The sequence below is a fragment of the Trachypithecus francoisi genome, unplaced genomic scaffold (assembly GCF_009764315.1).
Source record: "Trachypithecus francoisi isolate TF-2019V2 unplaced genomic scaffold, Tfra_2.0 Lachesis_group13, whole genome shotgun sequence".
NCBI classification, from domain to species: Eukaryota; Metazoa; Chordata; class Mammalia; order Primates; family Cercopithecidae; genus Trachypithecus; species Trachypithecus francoisi.
The window spans coordinates 8,055,755-8,074,205 of NW_022681458.1; the positions used below are offsets into that span (position 1 = coordinate 8,055,755).

Here is an 18,451-nt window from a genome sequence, read left to right on the forward strand (position 1 = left end):
ATTGCACACATACATAGTTGTCTGGAATCTATCATATGCCATAACCCATGCCAGGATCTAGGGATTAGAAAATGAATGAAATAGTCTTTGCACTTGAGAAGCTCACAGCAACAGGACCACAAAAAGAAGTAATTAAATGGATACTTTGTCCCCAAAATACCAGAGAATAAAAAGCTGCTTGAGGAACATAAAGAAAGGAATCCTTACCAAAAACGTTCCTCACTCTCAAGCTCCATTCAAAGGCATTTAGTTTTTAAAGTATTAGGGTTGCATTAAAAGGTTTTCAATCTTAACTCCAAGAATAGAATTTAATAAGTTTGAAAAATAATATCACCACCAAAACTCAAGGAGAACAGAAGGAAAAAATAGTATTCAGAAAGAATTCAGAGTTTTGCTGGTGATATGATTTTTAAAATTTATTAATTTGAATACTGTAGTGATTAAAAGATTGGGTACCATGGACCTGCCACTAACTAGATATGTGCACTAAGAAACTTTCTTACTTTCTGTATGCCTCACTTTTCTCATTTATAATGAGAGGGGAACAGTAGTACTTACCTCATAGTTTTGTTATGAAGATCAAATGAGTTAATATATGTAAAACACTTAGAATAGAACCTAGTACATAGTAAGTGCTATTGTATCAACGTTAGGTTTTGTTATTATGATTAATGAATTACTTATTAATTTTAATTTTCCTAATAAAGGTATATGGCTATGCATTTCACTTTGAGTGCGGCTTTGGCCATACTGACATATTAATATATATTATTCTTAATAGGTAATGTTTTCACTTGCATTGCTTTCTAAGTTATCTGATATTATATTTTTGAAAGATCATTCTAGATCCTGCATTTGTTTACCAGATGGTTGGGATAGTTGGTTGTTTCTTAATTTCCAAATGATTGGCAGGTTCTTTAATCTTTACATATTCATTTCAAGTTTTACTTGTTGCCAGGAAATGGGCCCTAGAAGCAGCCTCTAGGGAGATTTTGAAGTCTTTTCTCATTCCCATTCAGGGGTAAAAATACCTACATTTTCAAGGCTTTTTGTGAGTCTGTGAATTAACACATGTACTGCATCTACCATGGGGATAATTACACAACACTGCATTGACTCCCGTGTCCATTAAAAATATTGCTAATTGATAATGGTATTCTTTCCCACTTAGCCTGCCACTGTCCTCAAAAGCCTGCTCTAGGCCACTCTCATCCCTGAAGTTGGCATTTTATGTGAAACCATTTTGCCATCCCTTCTTGAGCATCTAATAATAATAATAGAAGCTATCATTCACTCTGCGCAATTAGATAAATCAGTCCCATAACAATACAGGTTATTATTATAAAAAACTTGAAGAAGGGAACTGGCTCCAGACTATGTAACTAGAAAAAGATTGATTACTCCAACCCCAACTTCTCTGTCTTCGAAACGTACCCTCCTCCCCCTCTACCATGCTTCCTCCTTGAAGATGCACAAAAAAACACCTCCCACTCTCCCCTGCCCCTTATATATCTCAAAAATGGTAACCAAGGCACAAAAATAAAATAATTCTAAAAGAAGAATCACAGCAATTCCAAAAATCCTTAACATTTGCTGCTTCTAAGGAGTCCAGATGGGAGAAGGTGTAGCTTAAATGTGGATATCTGAACATCTGGCCCAAAGCTTCTGGGCAGAGAACACCTGTTGCTTAAGAAGGTCCTCAACTACTAGAAATGTTGTTTTCAAAATGCTACACTTGATATAAAACCCCATGTCTACCTTGTATTTTTAACATGAAAGGCTCATTATTCTCTAAATATGTTCACAGGAAACATTTGCGGGGTGGAGGCTGGGGGTTGTCTCACAACCTTCTAATTCCAAATTAACCAAGGACAATATCTATTGATTTGTATTCTTCTGAGTGTAGCCAAGCAATCAAGATATTGCGGTTGGGCTTGAGCCCTCCTGAAATGGATGTAAGCCTTGGTTATAAAGAATAAAGAACCTGACTGTGATATGAGATTGCTGAGAACACATTTTAATGAAAAAAGCAACATTCACTGTTAACTCTTTCCCAGCAGTTAATGACGTACGTCATCCTTGTTTTCAATTCCTTTAAGGTCCCAAAGACACTCCTTGAAAGGCAGACATCCCCATGGTCTGGCTCCATCACAGAGCCCCGGGGTTCAGGCCACTGGCTCATGCCGTGGTCTTTCTTCCATGTGACCTAGCAGACCTCCTTCTGTCCCACCCGTACCTCAGCATCACAATTCCTGATGAGGGTGTCCCGGTTGGAGACCATGCCCCAAGCTGCTACGCCAATGGCCACAATATTCTCCTCTGAACTCCTGCTGATGGTGTTATCTCTCACCACCTCCCCGATGTACTTCATCAGGCCATAATGGGTGCCTCCCGTGAGAATCCAAGCACCTGTCAACAAATAGGAAGAGTAAATGGTCAACCGGCACTGGGCAAAGTTTCCATTCTGGACTCACAGACCCCTAAAATAAAGTCCCCATCCCTGTAGGCGTCAGGATACAGCACTGGCAGCTATGTTGTATGGCCAGGAAGAAGAGGGGACCTCAGACAGTGCTGCTGAGAAGTGTTCACTTAAAAATACAGATTCTTGGCCAGGCGCAGTGGCTCACGTTTGTAATCCCAGAACTCTGGGAGGCTGAGGCGAATGGATCACGAGGTCAGGAGCTCATGACCAGCCTGGCCAAGATGGTGAAACCACATCTCTACTAAAAATACAAAACTTAGCCAGGCGTGGTGGTGGGCGACCATAATCCCAGCTACTCAGGAGGCTGAGGCAGGAGAATTGCTTGAACCTGGGAGACGGAGGTTGCAGTGAGCAGAGATCACACCACTGCACTCCAGTCTGGGCAACAGAATGAGACTCCATCTCAAAACAAAACAAAACAAACAAACAAAAAAAACAGATTATTGACCCTATTCCAGATCTACCTCATCAGGCTCTCTGAGAGGTGGGTCCAGGGAATCTGTCCGTATCTTTAACCAGACTCTAGAGGACTCTCATGGACAATGAATGTCTAACCAGAGCCTCTAAACAAATTAGGCAATGCCACCATGGTAAGTCAGGCACTCTGCTCCTGGACCCCCATATTGGTTGGATTCTAGTGAATCTTCCTTGGATGGCCTTTGTGTCAATAACTTTGCTTTATAAAACACAATTCTGTATGCTGGTCTTTTTAAGGTTTAGATCTGATTATCTTCTCGACGCTAAGGGTTATACAGGGTTTTATTGGGGAGGGGCAAAGTAAAATAAATACTATACTTATAAAAATATTATTTAGCATAAAACTAGAATCTAAAGTTGGAAATGACCCTAGTATAATATGCTGCCCACGTAGGAATCTACCCTCAGAGCGGTCACTGGCCTCTCTGGATTAGCTCTTGTAAGAAAGCGTCAGGAGCTGAGAGGCAGCCCCCTCCTCCAATCGTTAGAAAGTCCCTCTGCTGACTATTTACATTCTCTAATTTTACTACAGTCTTCAGCGATGAGGAACAATTTTAGTCATCTCCACATCAAAGTCCTTCCAATATTTTCAGGTAAGTATGATGTGATCCTTAGAAGTTTTACACCTACTTCTTTTAACCAGTTCTTACAGGATATAAATCCAGCCTCTCAGCATGCGGTCTCCTTCCTCTAGATAGATTTTGACACCGAGAGCTAACCTAATCAAGCCCGCCAAACTTCACCTGCCTTGCTTGCTTTTAACTGCTTCCTTCTAGTTGATTTTAAAACCCATGTAGCTAAAAGTCATGTAGACAAACAATATATAACTAAATCACCACTAGTTTCCTTCTAGATAACATCTCTGACATATACGTCACTATGATAATAGTTGCTAAAGTTGTTTTTCAGGAACTAGGGAGCTGCTCTTACCCAGTTCAAAACAGCTGAGACCGTTGACTCTTCAACTGGGCGTGCACATATGCCCAAGAGATGACCTTTCAATGTCAGAGGGCCAAAACTCCTCCCTCAGATCATGCTAACACTGCCATTTTCTGAACAGGTGTCCTATGAAGAGTCATGAACCCTGACTACACCTGCACAAACCACCAATTACCTCATTCCTTCTCCACTGTCTATCACGTTTCCCCAGGCCATACAACAACTGCCTCTTCACTCCTTAAATATCCCTAATCCTTATCTTTGAGGAAGCAGATTTGACAACTGTTCTCCCATCTCCTCACTGGGCAACCCTTTTCTCTTTTGCAAAACCCATGCTTACAGTGATTGACTTCATATCCATTTCAGCCATTAACGTTCCCTTTTAAAATGAGACAATGGGAAATGAAGGTAGCACTCCAAGTGAACAACCAGCAACAATGAAACTATTCAACTTCTTCAATCGCTTCACTTCATCTACATAGAAACAGGCATCCCAGCCCAGGGATTTTTTTTGTCCGTTTTGTTCTGCTATATTCTAGCACATAAAACAATTTCTAACACATTATAGGCATCCAGTAAGTGTCTGTTTAGTGAATGAACAAGGTGTGTTCAGGATTTAGTAGCAAGGAAGCTGAGTTGCTCAATTTTGTATCAAAGTGACAACCCACAGTGTCCCCTCTGGTTGGTCAGGAAACTGAGAAAAATAAATGGGAAAAACAAAACAAAACATCTCAGTTTCTTCCTGACAACAACAAAAAAAGCCCACATCTAGATTAGGACACGTTTCCTTAGTTCTATCAGTCAATATTAATTCTGCATAAAAGAGGTTTTTAAATGTTAAGGTTGGATAAACTGAATCTAATCATGAACAAACATCAACTAAATCCACATTGAGAGACAGTCTACAAAGCAATTGGCCTATACTCTTCAAAAAATGTAATGCAAGACAAGGGAAGGCTAAGAACCAGTTCCAGATGTAAGAAAACTAAAGAAAAAAAAAAGCAAAGCTAAATCGATTTGGAATACAAATTGAGAAAAAATAATGTTTGCTCTAAAGGACTTTGTTGACATAATTAGCAAAATGTGAGTGTAAACTGTGAGATAGCAGTATTGGTCCATGGTAACTGTTCAGGTTTGAAAATTGTATTGGGCTATGTGAAAAAAAAACCTGTCCTCAGGAGGGGCATGTTCATCTACTTAGGGGGTTAAGGATCATGATTCCTGCAACCCGCTTTCAATAGTTCCCCCCAAAATCATACGTAGATATTTATGGAACAAGATGAGACAAATGTGGGAAAACGTTAACAATTGGTGAATCTAGGTGAAGAATGTACAGATGTTCATTGCATTATTCTTGCAACATTTTTGTAGATTCAAAACTTTTTAAAATATAAAGTTAAAAAGAAAGAAAATGCTAAGTGTTTCAAGTAACAAAGCCTTAGTTGCTTTGACCTCAATCAGACACTTACAGGGTGCTTACAATTTCTCAGGCACCATCACTACTTTCAAAAGTGCGTCACCGATCTCACAATTACAGACCAAACAAATTACAACTGTCCTTTTCAATTCGCCAGAACCGAAATTCTGGGGAAAATTTTTCGTGTGTTAATAACAAAATGAAAATCTTACAAGATTTAAAAAATTCCCCTAAGGAAGCACCTTCACGCTGATTTCGAGTTACTTTGTGAAGCTCCCCCACTATCTGCCAGAGCTCCCCGTCCATTTGAGGATATTGCTTTCAATAAAATAACGATTCATTAGATGGTTCTAGCAGCATCCGGATTCTCCGGAACTGCACACGGAAACTACCTTCTGTGCTCCCCAAACTTGGCGCAGCCCGAATGGAAGAACCGTGGTCGCTGCTCCGACCCCCACCTTTGGACTGCGCGATGTAGATGAGCCGGCTGAAGATTTTGCGCATGCGCGGCTTCAGGGCGAAGTTCTTGGCGCCCCCGGTCACGGAAATGACCAGGTTGGGTGTTTTCAGGTGCCAGTGCTGGGTCAGCAGCTCGTAGAGGATTTCTGCGTCCGTGTCGCAGGACAGACGGATATACTATGGGGAGAGGAGCAGAAGCATCAAGATAAGCCTGTGTTCTTCTGAGGTCGGGGTTTAGCATCCGCGCCAACACCCCGCCCACGCTTGCCTGCTTCTAGAAGGGGGGAGGGGGTGGGAGCAGCAGGGATCGTGGCGCTGGGGGTCCCAGGCAGGGGCCGTGCCAAGGACCCACGAGGAATGGAAGTGTGAAAGGAAAATAAATCTTGGAGCTTGAAAATTCAAGCTAGGGACTGCTTACCTGCCTCCCACTCTATTCAGGTCACCCCTCTGCTTGCAGAGATGAATGCATATCTGATTCCCTCCTTTGGAGAGGCTCATCAGAAACTCAAAAGAATGCAACCATTTGTCTCTTGTCTACTTATGACCTGGAAGCCCCTCCCATTTCGAGTTGTCCCACCTTTGCCTGGTGAGTTTTCCCACCTTTCCAGAAGGAACCAGCGTTCATCTTACATATGTTGATTAATGTCTCATATCTCCCTAAAATGTATAAAGCTAAGCTGTGCTCTGACCACCTTGGGCACATGTTGTCGGGACCTCCTGAGGCTGTGCCATGGGCGTGCGTCCTCAACCTTGACAAAATAAACTTTCTAAATTAACTGAGACCTGTCTCAGATATTCAGGGTTCACAGAAGGAAAGCAGAGTTGTGGGGAGGGGGGGCGCTGCAGGGGCCCGGAAAAGCCCCATAGGCCACGTGGAGAACTTGGGACTTTGTCCTGAAGGCAGAGGGGTGCCTTGAGGCGTTTGAGGCAGGGTAAAAACAGGGTGGGCTTTGCGTTTAGGGAGTCCTCCAGCAGCCATGCTGAGGCCACAGGGAGGTGAGCAGAGCTGCGGGCAGCAAGAGAGGGCATCGACCCATTCCGGGACAGAGGCCCTGGGGAGAGTGAGCAGTGGATGGGGCTGGTCATCTCCCAGGGATGCCATGGAGGTTTGGGAGATGAGAGGCCCGGGCCCTGCAGGAGCAGCCTGTGGACGGTGCTTTCATTGAGACTGGGAGCACAGAGGATGCAGGAGAGGCTGTTTCCGATCATTGAACACCTTTGCAAAACCTTGCTGGAGAGCTTGCCCGGTGAGTATGGAGGGAATGCATATTCAGGGCCGTATGTACCTCAAGAGTACACAGAGCTGAACAGCAGGGTTCACAAAAGCATTCATAGGGTAGCAGCGGGGCTCAAGATGGTGTGACATGGATGCCTGCTTTGTGTGTGGACACGGGAGGCTAGGTGATAATCCAGTCCTTACCTATTGAGTTTTCCTGTTGAGCATAGCCTAATAACTGCTGTCTGGCTTTTACAAGATGTATCTTTTTCTGCAGTCTTTTTTGGTGTTTACTAACCATCTCTCCTGCCTCCATCTTATTAGACAATTCCAAGTAAATCAAGGTAGCCCAGGTCATTTTGGCCTATGAATTAGCTACCAAAGTAGAAAACCACTGCTTACCTTCCCTTTCTTCCCCAGTGTCTCAAACTGAATATCCCCAAAGGCGTCCGTAGGAAATTCCTTGGTGTGTTTCTTGTAGTTCCATTTCTCGCTTTGATTGATCTGGGTGCCTTCCATGTGCTGGCTCTGGGCATAGCCACACCTGCACACATTCTCCCTGATAAGCACGATGATGTGGACAGGAAGGAAGGATTTCATTGAGCTTGCTTATGGAAACTGGCATTGTTAAATAGACACACAAAGGATACCTTCAAGTCTTATTTTCAGACCGTTTTCATCATCTCAGTCGCTTGCGTAGAAACTAGTTTGATGTGGACCAGCGCAGTGGCTCACGCCTGTAAACCCAGCACTTTGGGAGGGTGAGGTGGGCAGATCACTTGAGGTCAGGAGTTCAAGACCAGCCTGGGCAACATGGTAAAAGCCCGTCTCTACTAAAATACAAAAATTAGCTGGGTATATTGCAGGCGCCTGTAATCCCAGCTACTCGGGAGGCTGAGGAAGGAGAATGGCCTGAACCCAGGAGGTGGAGGTTGCAGTGAGCTGAGATCACGCCACTGCACTCCAACCTGGGCGACAGAGCCAGACTCCATCTCAAAAAAAAAAAGAAAGAGAGAGAGAGAGAGAGAGAGAGAGAGAGGGAGGGAGGGAGAGGGAGGGAGGGAGGGAGAGAGAGAAAGAAAGAAAGAGAAAGAAAGAAACTAGTTTAATGTTTTATCCCTGATGTTTACTGTCCCTTCACCAACAAGCTGGCTCTGTGATAGAACAGAACAGACCCCTGCCCTCATGGAATCTAGCTTCGGTCCATGGGACTTATGAGACTGAGTTTCAGAAATCTGGAAACTTTGTTCAGCTTCTCAAACAGTTCATAACACAGGAGCCCTGAGTTGGCCTCAGTGCCTCAGCACCAACCCTGCCAGTTCACCCAGCCAGTAAGGCTCTTCTGAAGCGAGGTGAGACATCCTTCCCATGGGCTGAACTCACCGGGAAGATGCATTCCTTTGGCAGAGACCCAAAATGTTCCAGACTCTAGAGAGATCATCCTTTCCTTATTGGACATTAGCTGCTAGAGAGACTTTCAATAATTTGGGGTAGATGAGGACAAACTGTGCGGTAAATGAACACAAGTTCTTCTCATTAAAAATGCAGTGGAACTAAATTCATCCATTAGGTGACACAGAGGCATAACAGGAAATTGGAACAGGATAAAAAGATATGCAGTCAGTGGTAAATCCTCTTCCTCTGTGCCTTCGCCAACACACCACCGTCACTCGATGGATACTGACTGAAAATCCACTCTGAGTCAGCCCTGGGCTGAGCTTCACAGCAGCCCAAGACGAGCTGGATGTCCTTCCTGCGCTTAAGTTGGTCTCTTAGGAACAGCTAAGCACGACACCTGGCAAGGTGCAGAGGGACAAACAAAACACCTCCTTTCACTCTCGCACAGTCCCTCCCCTGTCAGGCTTGCCATGAGGGTTGGAAATGATGCAGAGTGTTTCGCTGGGCCTGGAATGTGGCACCTGCTCCATCAAGGTGACTTAGGTTATGGTGGTGCCATACATGCAAATCAAGGATTAATGAAGGCAGTGGCAACAGAAAAGAAGCAAAAATGCAGTTAAAAAAAAATCTAAAAATACATTCTAGGACTATTTGACCTGTCTATCCAGGGCATCCTGAGAAATGTGGTCTCCAAAGACAGGAACAACAACAACCAAGATTCCCATTGACCCAAAAACAACTTCCACTCAGTGAGGCACTGTTCACCCTCCTCCCAGCTTCCTTCTGCCTGCCCCACCCACTTGGTTCTGCATTGCTCCCTGCTGTCTCTCTGACCAATCTTTGGGCAAGATCCAAGGGTGCTAGGGATTCGAGGGGCCGTGGCCAATGGAGAAGGAGAACAGAGAGTTCTGTCCCGAGAAGGCTAGAGAGCAGCAAAGTGGGAGACATGTTTGGTCACTGAAACAGGCCCCAAGGGCACAGCTCTCCTTTTATCAGTGGGTGACTCAATGTCCTGATTTTCCCAGGACAGTCCCAGTTTACACCTGTTGCCAAAGTCCTGGTAGGATCGGTGCCTCCATCACTCTTATCCACATCCTAGACCCCACAATAAAGTCTGTAGCCACCCATTCACCACTCACCTACCAGAAAAGGATAACCCTCTGCAGATGTGGGTCAGTACCAGGATGCAGGGTCAGATAACAAGATTCAACCCCACTCACCCCCAGCATCCTTGTGCAGTGCACAGCCCAGGCAACCATACATGGTGACTCTGGAGCAAGGATCCCCTGCACAGGCTGAGTCAAAGATATACAAACTGAGGAAATCCTGTTAGGGTTTGCTTCCAGCTGCACTCTTTATCTTATATTCTCTGTCCTCATATTTCTGGCACATCAGGGCATTTAGCAAATGTCCTTTGAATGAATGAAAATGAATGAGTGAATAGATACATCAATTGATCTTCTTTTAAATAGTTTGTATCCTCAACGATTTTTGTAAAGTAGATATGTTTTCCTTCCAGAATACAAGCTTAAGTATAAATAACTGTTCATGGCCAGAGAAAAGCTGTATTCTCAAAGTCTTCTTCACTGTTCACCTTATTTAACATATGGCAAAATGTAGGATTAATTCTAAAAGCACTCTGTGGCGGGAGGTCACATTTTCGTTTACAAGCTGGTAATAGTGATATGCATTTCTATGACTGTTTCTAAAAACACAATAGGAACAGAAATGAGTTGCCTTATGGGCAAATTTTATGACCACTCCAGAAGCAGATAGATTCCCAGCCAAATTGTGGCCAAGTTTCTGCTGCCTGGAAGCAATTGGCTTAGCTGGAGCTGCTCTGCTAATAGTGATCTTCTTGAAGTACTGGAAACCCAGGGTAACTACCAAAGCCACTCAACAAAGAGACTCTATAATGAGGAACAAATGCTTCTCAGCAGCAATCCTCACGAGCAGCTTGCTCTCCTGAGGGTTGGGGATGCTGCTGGAGATACGTCAGGGCAGGTCCCTGCTAGAGATGGTGCATTGACATGGGCTCCAGTGAGACTGTCTCTTCTCTCCAACCTCGTCTACACAGTAGGATCAAGATGAGCCTGTACATATAACTGAATTGTGGAAATGTTCATAATTGACAAGCCCAAGGATGGGAAGTTAATCCAGGATTGACATAGGCAACCCTTTCTTAAGAATTTGAAATTAGGACCAAAAGAGCTGCTCCCTTCTCTCTGTAGGTCTGGGCCTGTGACGTGGAACATCAGGTACCACAACACAATCATAGCTACTCTGAGAAAGAAGAGAACAGGTGTGTAGGGAGAGGTGAAGTCAGGAATGGGCAGAGGAGACCTGCTGAGTACTCCCTCATCAGTCACTCTTTCTAACCACTCCAGAGGCCTGGCCACTGTCTGATCTTAGGTGGCATTTCTTTTTCCCTATAGTAAATCCCTCTTTAGGTTTAGGTAGTTGAGCTCCTTGTAACCAAAAGTCTTAATTACCACACAGTATGAAAATGATCCCTATTCAAAGTATTTCTCAAGGCATTTAATATTTTCTAAAGCTATAAAAATTGAGCTAGAGACTGGATCCAAAATCACCCTCCAGCAGCAAACTCACCTCTGTGTTGGAACAGTTCCCAGGACATCACTCAGTGTGGCCAAGAAAATGTCAACCAGAATTGAGAACAATGTTCTCAGCCCTCTCTCTTCCTAAGTGTTAGGGCACTTCCTGAGCCCAGGCTGCTTCCTCATGTTCCTCTTCTCTCTCCATGGCCTCCACTGTCCCACCATCCTTTGGGATCTGTCCACTCACCCAAGCTGATTGGAGGATGGGGGAGAGAATTCCCTGACCCACCTGTTCTTGCTATAACTGAAAACAGACTGTTGAGCCCTTTTCCCTGCTAAGGGTAAGGGTGTGTCACAGGTGACCTTGACCAAGAGAGCTGCCTAGCAGCTCTGGTCTATGGGCTGGTAGCCCTCTAAGCACCAATTTGTATGAACTGGTTTATAAATGGAGAAGAGAGATTGCCAGGAAGGCATTAGGAGTGTAGATACCTGAAGGAGGAATAGGGATGACAGATAGGAGAAATGAAGAGGACAGGAAAGCATCAGGACCCTAGTTCTACCCCCTTGGACCAAGTCTGAATCCTGTAGTACTACACCGTCCAGTATGGTAGCCACTCACCTCACGTGGCGATTTAATTTTATATTTAAATTAAGTGAAATTAAATAAAGTTAAAAACATTCCTTGGTTGTCCCAGCCACATTTCAAATGATCAACAGCCAAACGTGGCTCGCGGCTCCTGAATTGGATGGTGCAGACATAGAATAGTTCCACCATGGCAGAAAGTTCTGTTGCACAGTGCTGCTATTGGGAAGGTAGCATTCTTTCTGTTTCTACCTGGAGCCCAGCATGGCCAAGGAAGTGAGAAGTGACTAGAGCAAATCCAGACCTAGGAGCTTACTACCTATAGGGTACCAGAAGGTGGCTCCTAAGCTGGCAGCACATCTCAGAGGACACAGCAGCAGGGGCAAATGTGCGGCACCATCTTGCAGTGGCATCCACAAGAAGTCAGAGTAGAGAGGCAAGGGTGCATTGGGCTTAGCACCAGGGTGGCAACCGTGGGAACTCTCAGGAGAGACTTTGGCGGCTTATGTCATCTAGTGTGGCAAGTAACAGCAAAACCAGGGTATCAATATAATTAGTCATCACTTCAGTTGATGCCCTTGTCTGATGGGTAACTTAGATTTGCATGGAGTGTTCCCACTACCTATGGAGAAAGAGAAATAATAAATATGGGGGATTCAAAGATTATAGAATCCTGCATCCTTGCATCCCTTCTGAGACGGGAACTGAGGTGTTCCTGTGCTCTGCTTGTGTTGCTGAGGGCTGTGGCTGCCCACCACATCTCCCTTCATTTTGACCCAGACTTGAGGTGTAATCAAGCACTGTAAGGTGGACAGCCATAGGTTCCCCTAACCTGCATCTACTTCCCCTTCTGCTAGTAAGTGCGCCCTGATTTTCCCATGAGGAATCATCCCTTTCTGCACTGGGTTCACCTGGACACATCGCCCAAGGCTTGCCAATCAACATATTCCACTGTCCAATACAATTAATCCATCCTCCAGCCCTAGGGGTTAGTTTAGAGATAGGTACATGGCCCAAGCCAGACCATTAAGAGCCATGAACATCAGCCCAGGACTTTTGATGGAATTGCTAGGAGCAAGGCCCTCTTTGCTCTAACTGGCACGTGGAAAGCTGATAACGCACAACAAACAATGACCATTTTGCCTCCAATAGTGAAGAGCCTGTCCATCAGAGAAGGGCAGAAACAACAGGTGGAAAGAGACAGAGTCTTGGCAACATTGTTGAAGCCCTGGATCGGGCTGTGCTTTTCAGCCACAAGATCACACCCCACAGAATCCCCCCTCCAGCTTCCACTTATGCCAGTTAGATTGAACATCTGTAACTGAGAACGTGTTGAGGAATTTGTTCTGCCCAATGTCATTCTTAGAAAGGGAGGCAACTGAGGGTATAGAAAAGGCACAACCTTGAAATCAGAAAGCCTGGGCTCAAGTCTCTCATCCTTCTTCCACTGGACATGTGACCATGGGTAAAATACTGAACCTCTCTGGGCCTCACTTGCCTTGAAGATAATAACAGCTTCCTTGCAAGGAGATTGATAGTATTAGCAATCCAGTATGTGAGTCCCATTCATGAAACATACAGGGGATAAATAGTGGACTTATAGAGCTTATACTTTGTCAGAATGCCTCATGATGCGTAAATTTATACCAGTGACAAAGCAGAGATCTCTTAATTTTTCTGATGTTCATTTTCTAATTCACATGGAGTAAAAATTATGCTCTGAAGCATTATGGTAGGTATTTTATATGCTGCGTCACTGAACACCACCACCCATGAGGTATACTTTTGCTAGATTTTTAGGATAAGAGAATTAGCTTTAGTAAAGAGAATAAGTGGCTCAAGGCCACACCGTGAGGAGCCAGCCAAGTCAAGGTCGAAACCAAAGCTGGTTCTAAAGCTTTTTTCCTTATTTCTACATCCTTCCTCTGTTCATTGCCTCTGTTCAACAGAGGGTCTTTTCATTATAAATTACAGCAGCAACTTCCAATTAATAGCTAGACTGTTTATTGCATTGCCAGCCAACAAAAAAAGAAGGAGCAGAGAGGAATAAGGAGAGTGGGAGGTAGGATTAAAGTTGTTTAATTAGATTCAAATGCATCTTCTGCACAAGAGGTGAGCACTAGTCGACCCATTCACTCACTTGCTCATCAACATTTATTGAAGATCTCCTGTAGGCTGGGCTGGTGAAGCCTGCTTTTGTAACCCAGCCTTAATGTTCCAAAACACATGAGACTTAGAGTAGATGAACACTCAGTTAGAAGGAAAGACCCAAAGTCAACGGCGGGAAGGAAAAACCTGACGGAGGAGCCAGTAAGATGGACATATGTACACATACATGGTATTGCCAACCAACTGCTGTAAAACAACTTTCCTCACCAAGGTCATTCAGGTCAGTTCCCAATCTCATGGGAATACTGAAGAGAGTGACAGCCTCCCTCAGTGACTTTTCCAACTATTGCCAAAGTTGAAAATACCAAACAGAATTGTATAGCTCTAAGTAACAACTACAAGCTCCTTGCCAGATCCTTCCTGCCCACACAATGTTTCTGAGAATTATGAGATGAAGACATCTTTAACAATGAACCAGTGAGCATTTGTTTGTTTGTTGTAATGGTGGTTGATAATTTTTTTGAATGTGGAAAGCAAAAATGGAGGGAAAATAGTAGCTTACGTGGCCTTGGAATCTTTGGTAAAGAAGACACATTCTCGTTTCTTAAAATTTGCTTGAATAAAATTCGCCAAGTCCTTCAGAGAGAGAACATTGAATAACACATTACTAATTCATTCTCACCCCTTGCTGATATTAATGAATACTAAATATGATGTAACCCCACTTCAAAGGCTTTAAGAATTTACAACATATTCATAGCATCCAGCATTTGTTCGTGCCTTTAGAATACACAAAGCTTTTTTTAAAGATGCATACATTATAATTTTTATAACTAAATGGAAAATCTTTCTAAAAGTATTTTTGGCTTATCTTGTGTATAAACAGTATTATAAATAAATATAAATTATGTTTTAAAAACATAATTAAACATAATATAAAAACATATAAACTATGTTTTTCCACCTCTAAGGCTACCATGGAGAATATAGGCATTGGATGATAGTTTTTCATAAATAATATATCAATGCAGATTCCCATTCCTCTTACGCTTGCTGTTTAAAAGAAGACATATTCCAAAAACCCTTCATAATTGTATTTATCCCTCCATGAGCGAGGTAGTTAGGCACATCTGGGACCTAATTCTGACAAAAAACCAAAAGCCTTTATAAACCAAAAGCTTCCCTTAAGTTGGCAGAAGCAAACTATTTGGAAACAAATGAAAACTCCTTTAAAAATACCTACACTCCTCAAAGTGGAAGAAGGTATTTGCATCATGTAGGAAACATCATAGGATTGGTAGCCAGAATATATAAGCACCGTACATCAGTAAGAATGAGACAGGCAATCCAATGGAAAAAATACGGCCAAAGACAAGAGTAAGCATTCATTGAAAGAGAATAACCCATAAACATATGAAAGGAAGCTCAACCTCATTCAGAATGAGCAAATGCAAAGGAAAACCGTAGTGAGATCCCATTTCACACCCACCAGGTTACAAAAATATCAAAGGCAATAAACACCCAGCATGGTTGAAAGGGAGGGCAGTGGGACTCATGCCCACCACGGATGGGTATGTAAACAGAGACAGCCATTCCCGAACATTGTCCACTATTGCCAGTAAAGTTACCTCCCTGAAAAGGAGTCCCTGGTGGAGAAAGGCAGGATTGTCCCATGAATGACTTGCACACTCAGAATGGCTGGCAAAGCTGCCTGGCCATAAATTTTCAGCCTCAGAGGGCTGCCTTTCCCTGGGGAGGTGGGGCTGCTAGGAGCTTCCTCTCCCTGGCAATCCAATGCCACTTCCCACAGGTCACCAGATGACTGGTAGCTGGAGTTCTCGGACAGCTTTACACACAGTTGGCCTCATAAGAACATGCCACTGGCACCAGAGCCAGCCCTGATTTCTTATCCCCCCAGCAAGGCTGCCACCAGCCATGCACTGCAAAGGGGGAAGTCCCCTCTCCTGGAATGAAGTTCACAATGTGCCCCCTTCCCTTTCACCCTCTGCCCCTGCAAGTCCTACGGTATCAGAGAAAGGTGACCACATGCCTTATCTTCCCAATCCTTTGAACATAAGCTTCCCCATAAGTCCTGTGTCTTAAACCCAGACTTCCTGAAAGAGAGATGTTTACCTTCACCCACCAAGCCTCAACTGAAAGAATATTTTCCAGGTAGACATGGCTTCCACATCGAAGAATGTTAAAAGCGGTGTTGCTCTTAATAGCAAAGCCCAGAAACCCACATGCTATCCCCCTTGGGCTGAATAAATAAACATAAGCACACAGTGGGGCACAGCACAGCCATGAAATAAATCAACAATGGTTACACATCTCACCGTGGATGAATCTCAAAAACAGTTTTGAGCAAAAAAAAAAAAAAAACCTCACAAAAAAATACTCATAGTACAATTCCATGAATGTTCAAACCAGAACAAAACTAAGCAATGTATTGTTTAGAGAGATACATATACTCAAGTCATAAAATAATAAATAAAAGCAAGGAATGGGTAACACAAAATTCAGGATAGTGGTTATAACCTCTGATAGGAGAGAGGAAAGCCAACTGAGCGGCCACATGGGGGTGATATGCTATTTCTCAAGCGGGTGGTGGGCACAAGAGCATTCGCTTCAATATTCTTTTTAAGTTGGAAATTCACCTGTATACATTCTTTTCTATGTATCTTTCAACACAAACATTTTGAAAGCAAAAATAACTTCAATGCTCACCTGTACAGTTTTGAAAGTCTGTGATGCCCATTTTTACTTGTAATTTTCTCATCCACTTAACTAATTTCAAGTCTACTTAACAGGAAGGAAGAAAACAGCTGTGGAAGCTGCGTAATCAATGATCATGGAGGAAGGGTGATGATTTTTAAAAACTGCTTTGTTGCTTAAAAAACCCTCCGAAAATACACTTTGCAGAGGTGTGCATGTGCTTAGGGGACAAAAAGGAACCCCCCAGAGCTGAGATGCTCCTGCGTGGCCTCAGCAGTTCTACCCATAGAGATGCCTGCATCTGGGAGGGGGTGACCCGCAGGGGCTGAGGAGAGGAGACCCATCCAGCAGGAGGTCATAGCAGCAGGCTCGAGAAAGAGTCAGCCTCTGTCCATCTCCCAGGGCTCCGATGCTGAGGCCAGGTGGATCCCTCCAGAAAGGCCCTCCCAGAGGCGCTTCGTCACTGGGGTTGAAGGAAGAGAGCAAGGGGGTAAACACTGGAAAAGCTACCACTGCCCTTGGCCCGCTGTTTGCTTCTCCCGTGGCCAGGACTGAGGTGAGACCGGGGAGCAAGTGTAAGGAGGTGGTCAGTCCCCCCCAGGCATGCAAGTGCAGGGGCCGCCCCTGAGGACTGGCACCTCCTTAACTTTTGCATCAGGGGTGCCTCACTTGCCTAGTCCGGGCCCTGGGAGGCACACCCAAGCTGGGGGAGAGCAAGTTTGTGTGTGTGTGTGTTTGTGTGTGTGTTTTCTTACAGCTCAATGATAGATCACAAAGTCAGCCCCCATGGAACCCACCAGTGAGATCAAAATCCAAAACAACACCCCAGAACCGCCCCCCACCACCAATTCCTACTTTCCAAAGCTAGCCACTATCCTGACTGTTAACACTGTAGTCCGGGAGAACTGGATGTCAGGCTGGAATGTTGTCTTAATTTCTTGACAAATGAGAGTGTTGGACAGGATCTGAGAGTGGGTGGAACACCCGCAGGAGGGAACAAGCCCAGTGTCAGCAAAGCCAGGCAGAGAGTGGCAGAGAGGTGCTAAGGACACACCTCCCGCTGGCACCCAACCCAACTCCAGCTCACCCAAGAAGCCATGACTGGGCACGTCTGTGTCCTGAAGGCAGCGTAGAAGCTGCCTTGGAACCAGTAGAGACAGTATGAAGAAGTGCAGCTAGGAGGCCATCGCAAGAACAAATGCAGATAGACCCAAACTGAGACCCTGGCCGTGGAGCTGGAGAAGGGACTGAGATTCAAGACTCAGACCAGAAGCAAGAGCACTGAGCATTAAGTAGTGAAAGGAATTGTGAAGACATGGCATTTAAAGTTTCCTAAAAGTCAATGTGCAAATGCATGATTTAACGCCTTATGAAGGTTACAGTGAAACCTTTCAAACAGGTGATGCGCATGACTTACGCTTTCACTGTAAGACAAGTCTGTGCTCCGAGACGCGCTGGAGTACAGGGTCCGGGTGCTGTCCAGAATGCCGTTCCTTCTGTTCCTCATGCTCAGCTTGGCTCCCCCAAAGGACATCTTTTCTGTGGCGATGGGTGGAGGGGATAAGTATGGGTTACAAACAGTAAAAGGGCTTCCTTCAAAGTTTCACCCCAATGCCTCTTTCCCTCCACCCTCTCCCCTTTGCCACATGCAATGTCCCACACTCCATTCAGCTCATCACAGTAATTGTGCCCCTGCCCCTGATTCCTCTTCACCCTCCAAGACCCAGATGGCCTTTCCACCCCTCAGCCCATTCTCCCTGGCCCCTCATTCCTGAGTCAGGATCCCTTCCTGGGCGCCCCCTCTTTGCAGTGGCCGAGTGCATGGCCCTACCAGACTACAAGCTCTGAAATGGCAGTCTGTACCACATGCATCACACTGCACTACATCTGAGGGGCTTGCAATAGCTACTTGTTAAGTAATAAATTGAGGATGAAGAGAATATACAGAGCAGACTATGGTTAGCAGCCTGTATTGGCCAGAGGACTTGGACCTCAGGCAGAAAAGAAGACCCCTGCCCCTGAAGGGTGGTGGGTAGGGCTTGGGGGTCAGCATGCGCCAGGTCATCCTGAAATTCTAATGCCCAAGACTTCCCTCTTG

General features: G+C 44.6%; 1 protein-coding gene across 2 annotated transcripts in view; it reads right to left on the reverse strand.

The window, feature by feature from the left end:
• The window catches only part of TRPM8 (transient receptor potential cation channel subfamily M member 8), a 91,740-nt gene extending 73,853 nt beyond the window's left edge, over positions 1-17,887 (reverse strand). The window contains exons 1-5 of one of the 2 annotated variants that reach the window (XM_033229816.1): positions 17,771-17,887; positions 14,201-14,274; positions 7,393-7,549; positions 5,774-5,951; positions 2,237-2,409 (exon numbers count right to left, since the gene is read on the reverse strand). In XM_033229816.1, coding sequence (XP_033085707.1) covers positions 2,237-2,409; positions 5,774-5,951; positions 7,393-7,549; positions 14,201-14,274; positions 17,771-17,887 — 699 coding nt within the window. Of the gene's footprint in view, positions 1-2,236; positions 2,410-5,773; positions 5,952-7,392; positions 7,550-14,200; positions 14,275-15,266; positions 15,453-17,770 lie in introns of those variants that run through there. The other variant, XM_033229817.1, reaches the window with a different exon arrangement.
• Positions 17,888-18,451: the final 564 nt, after the last annotated feature.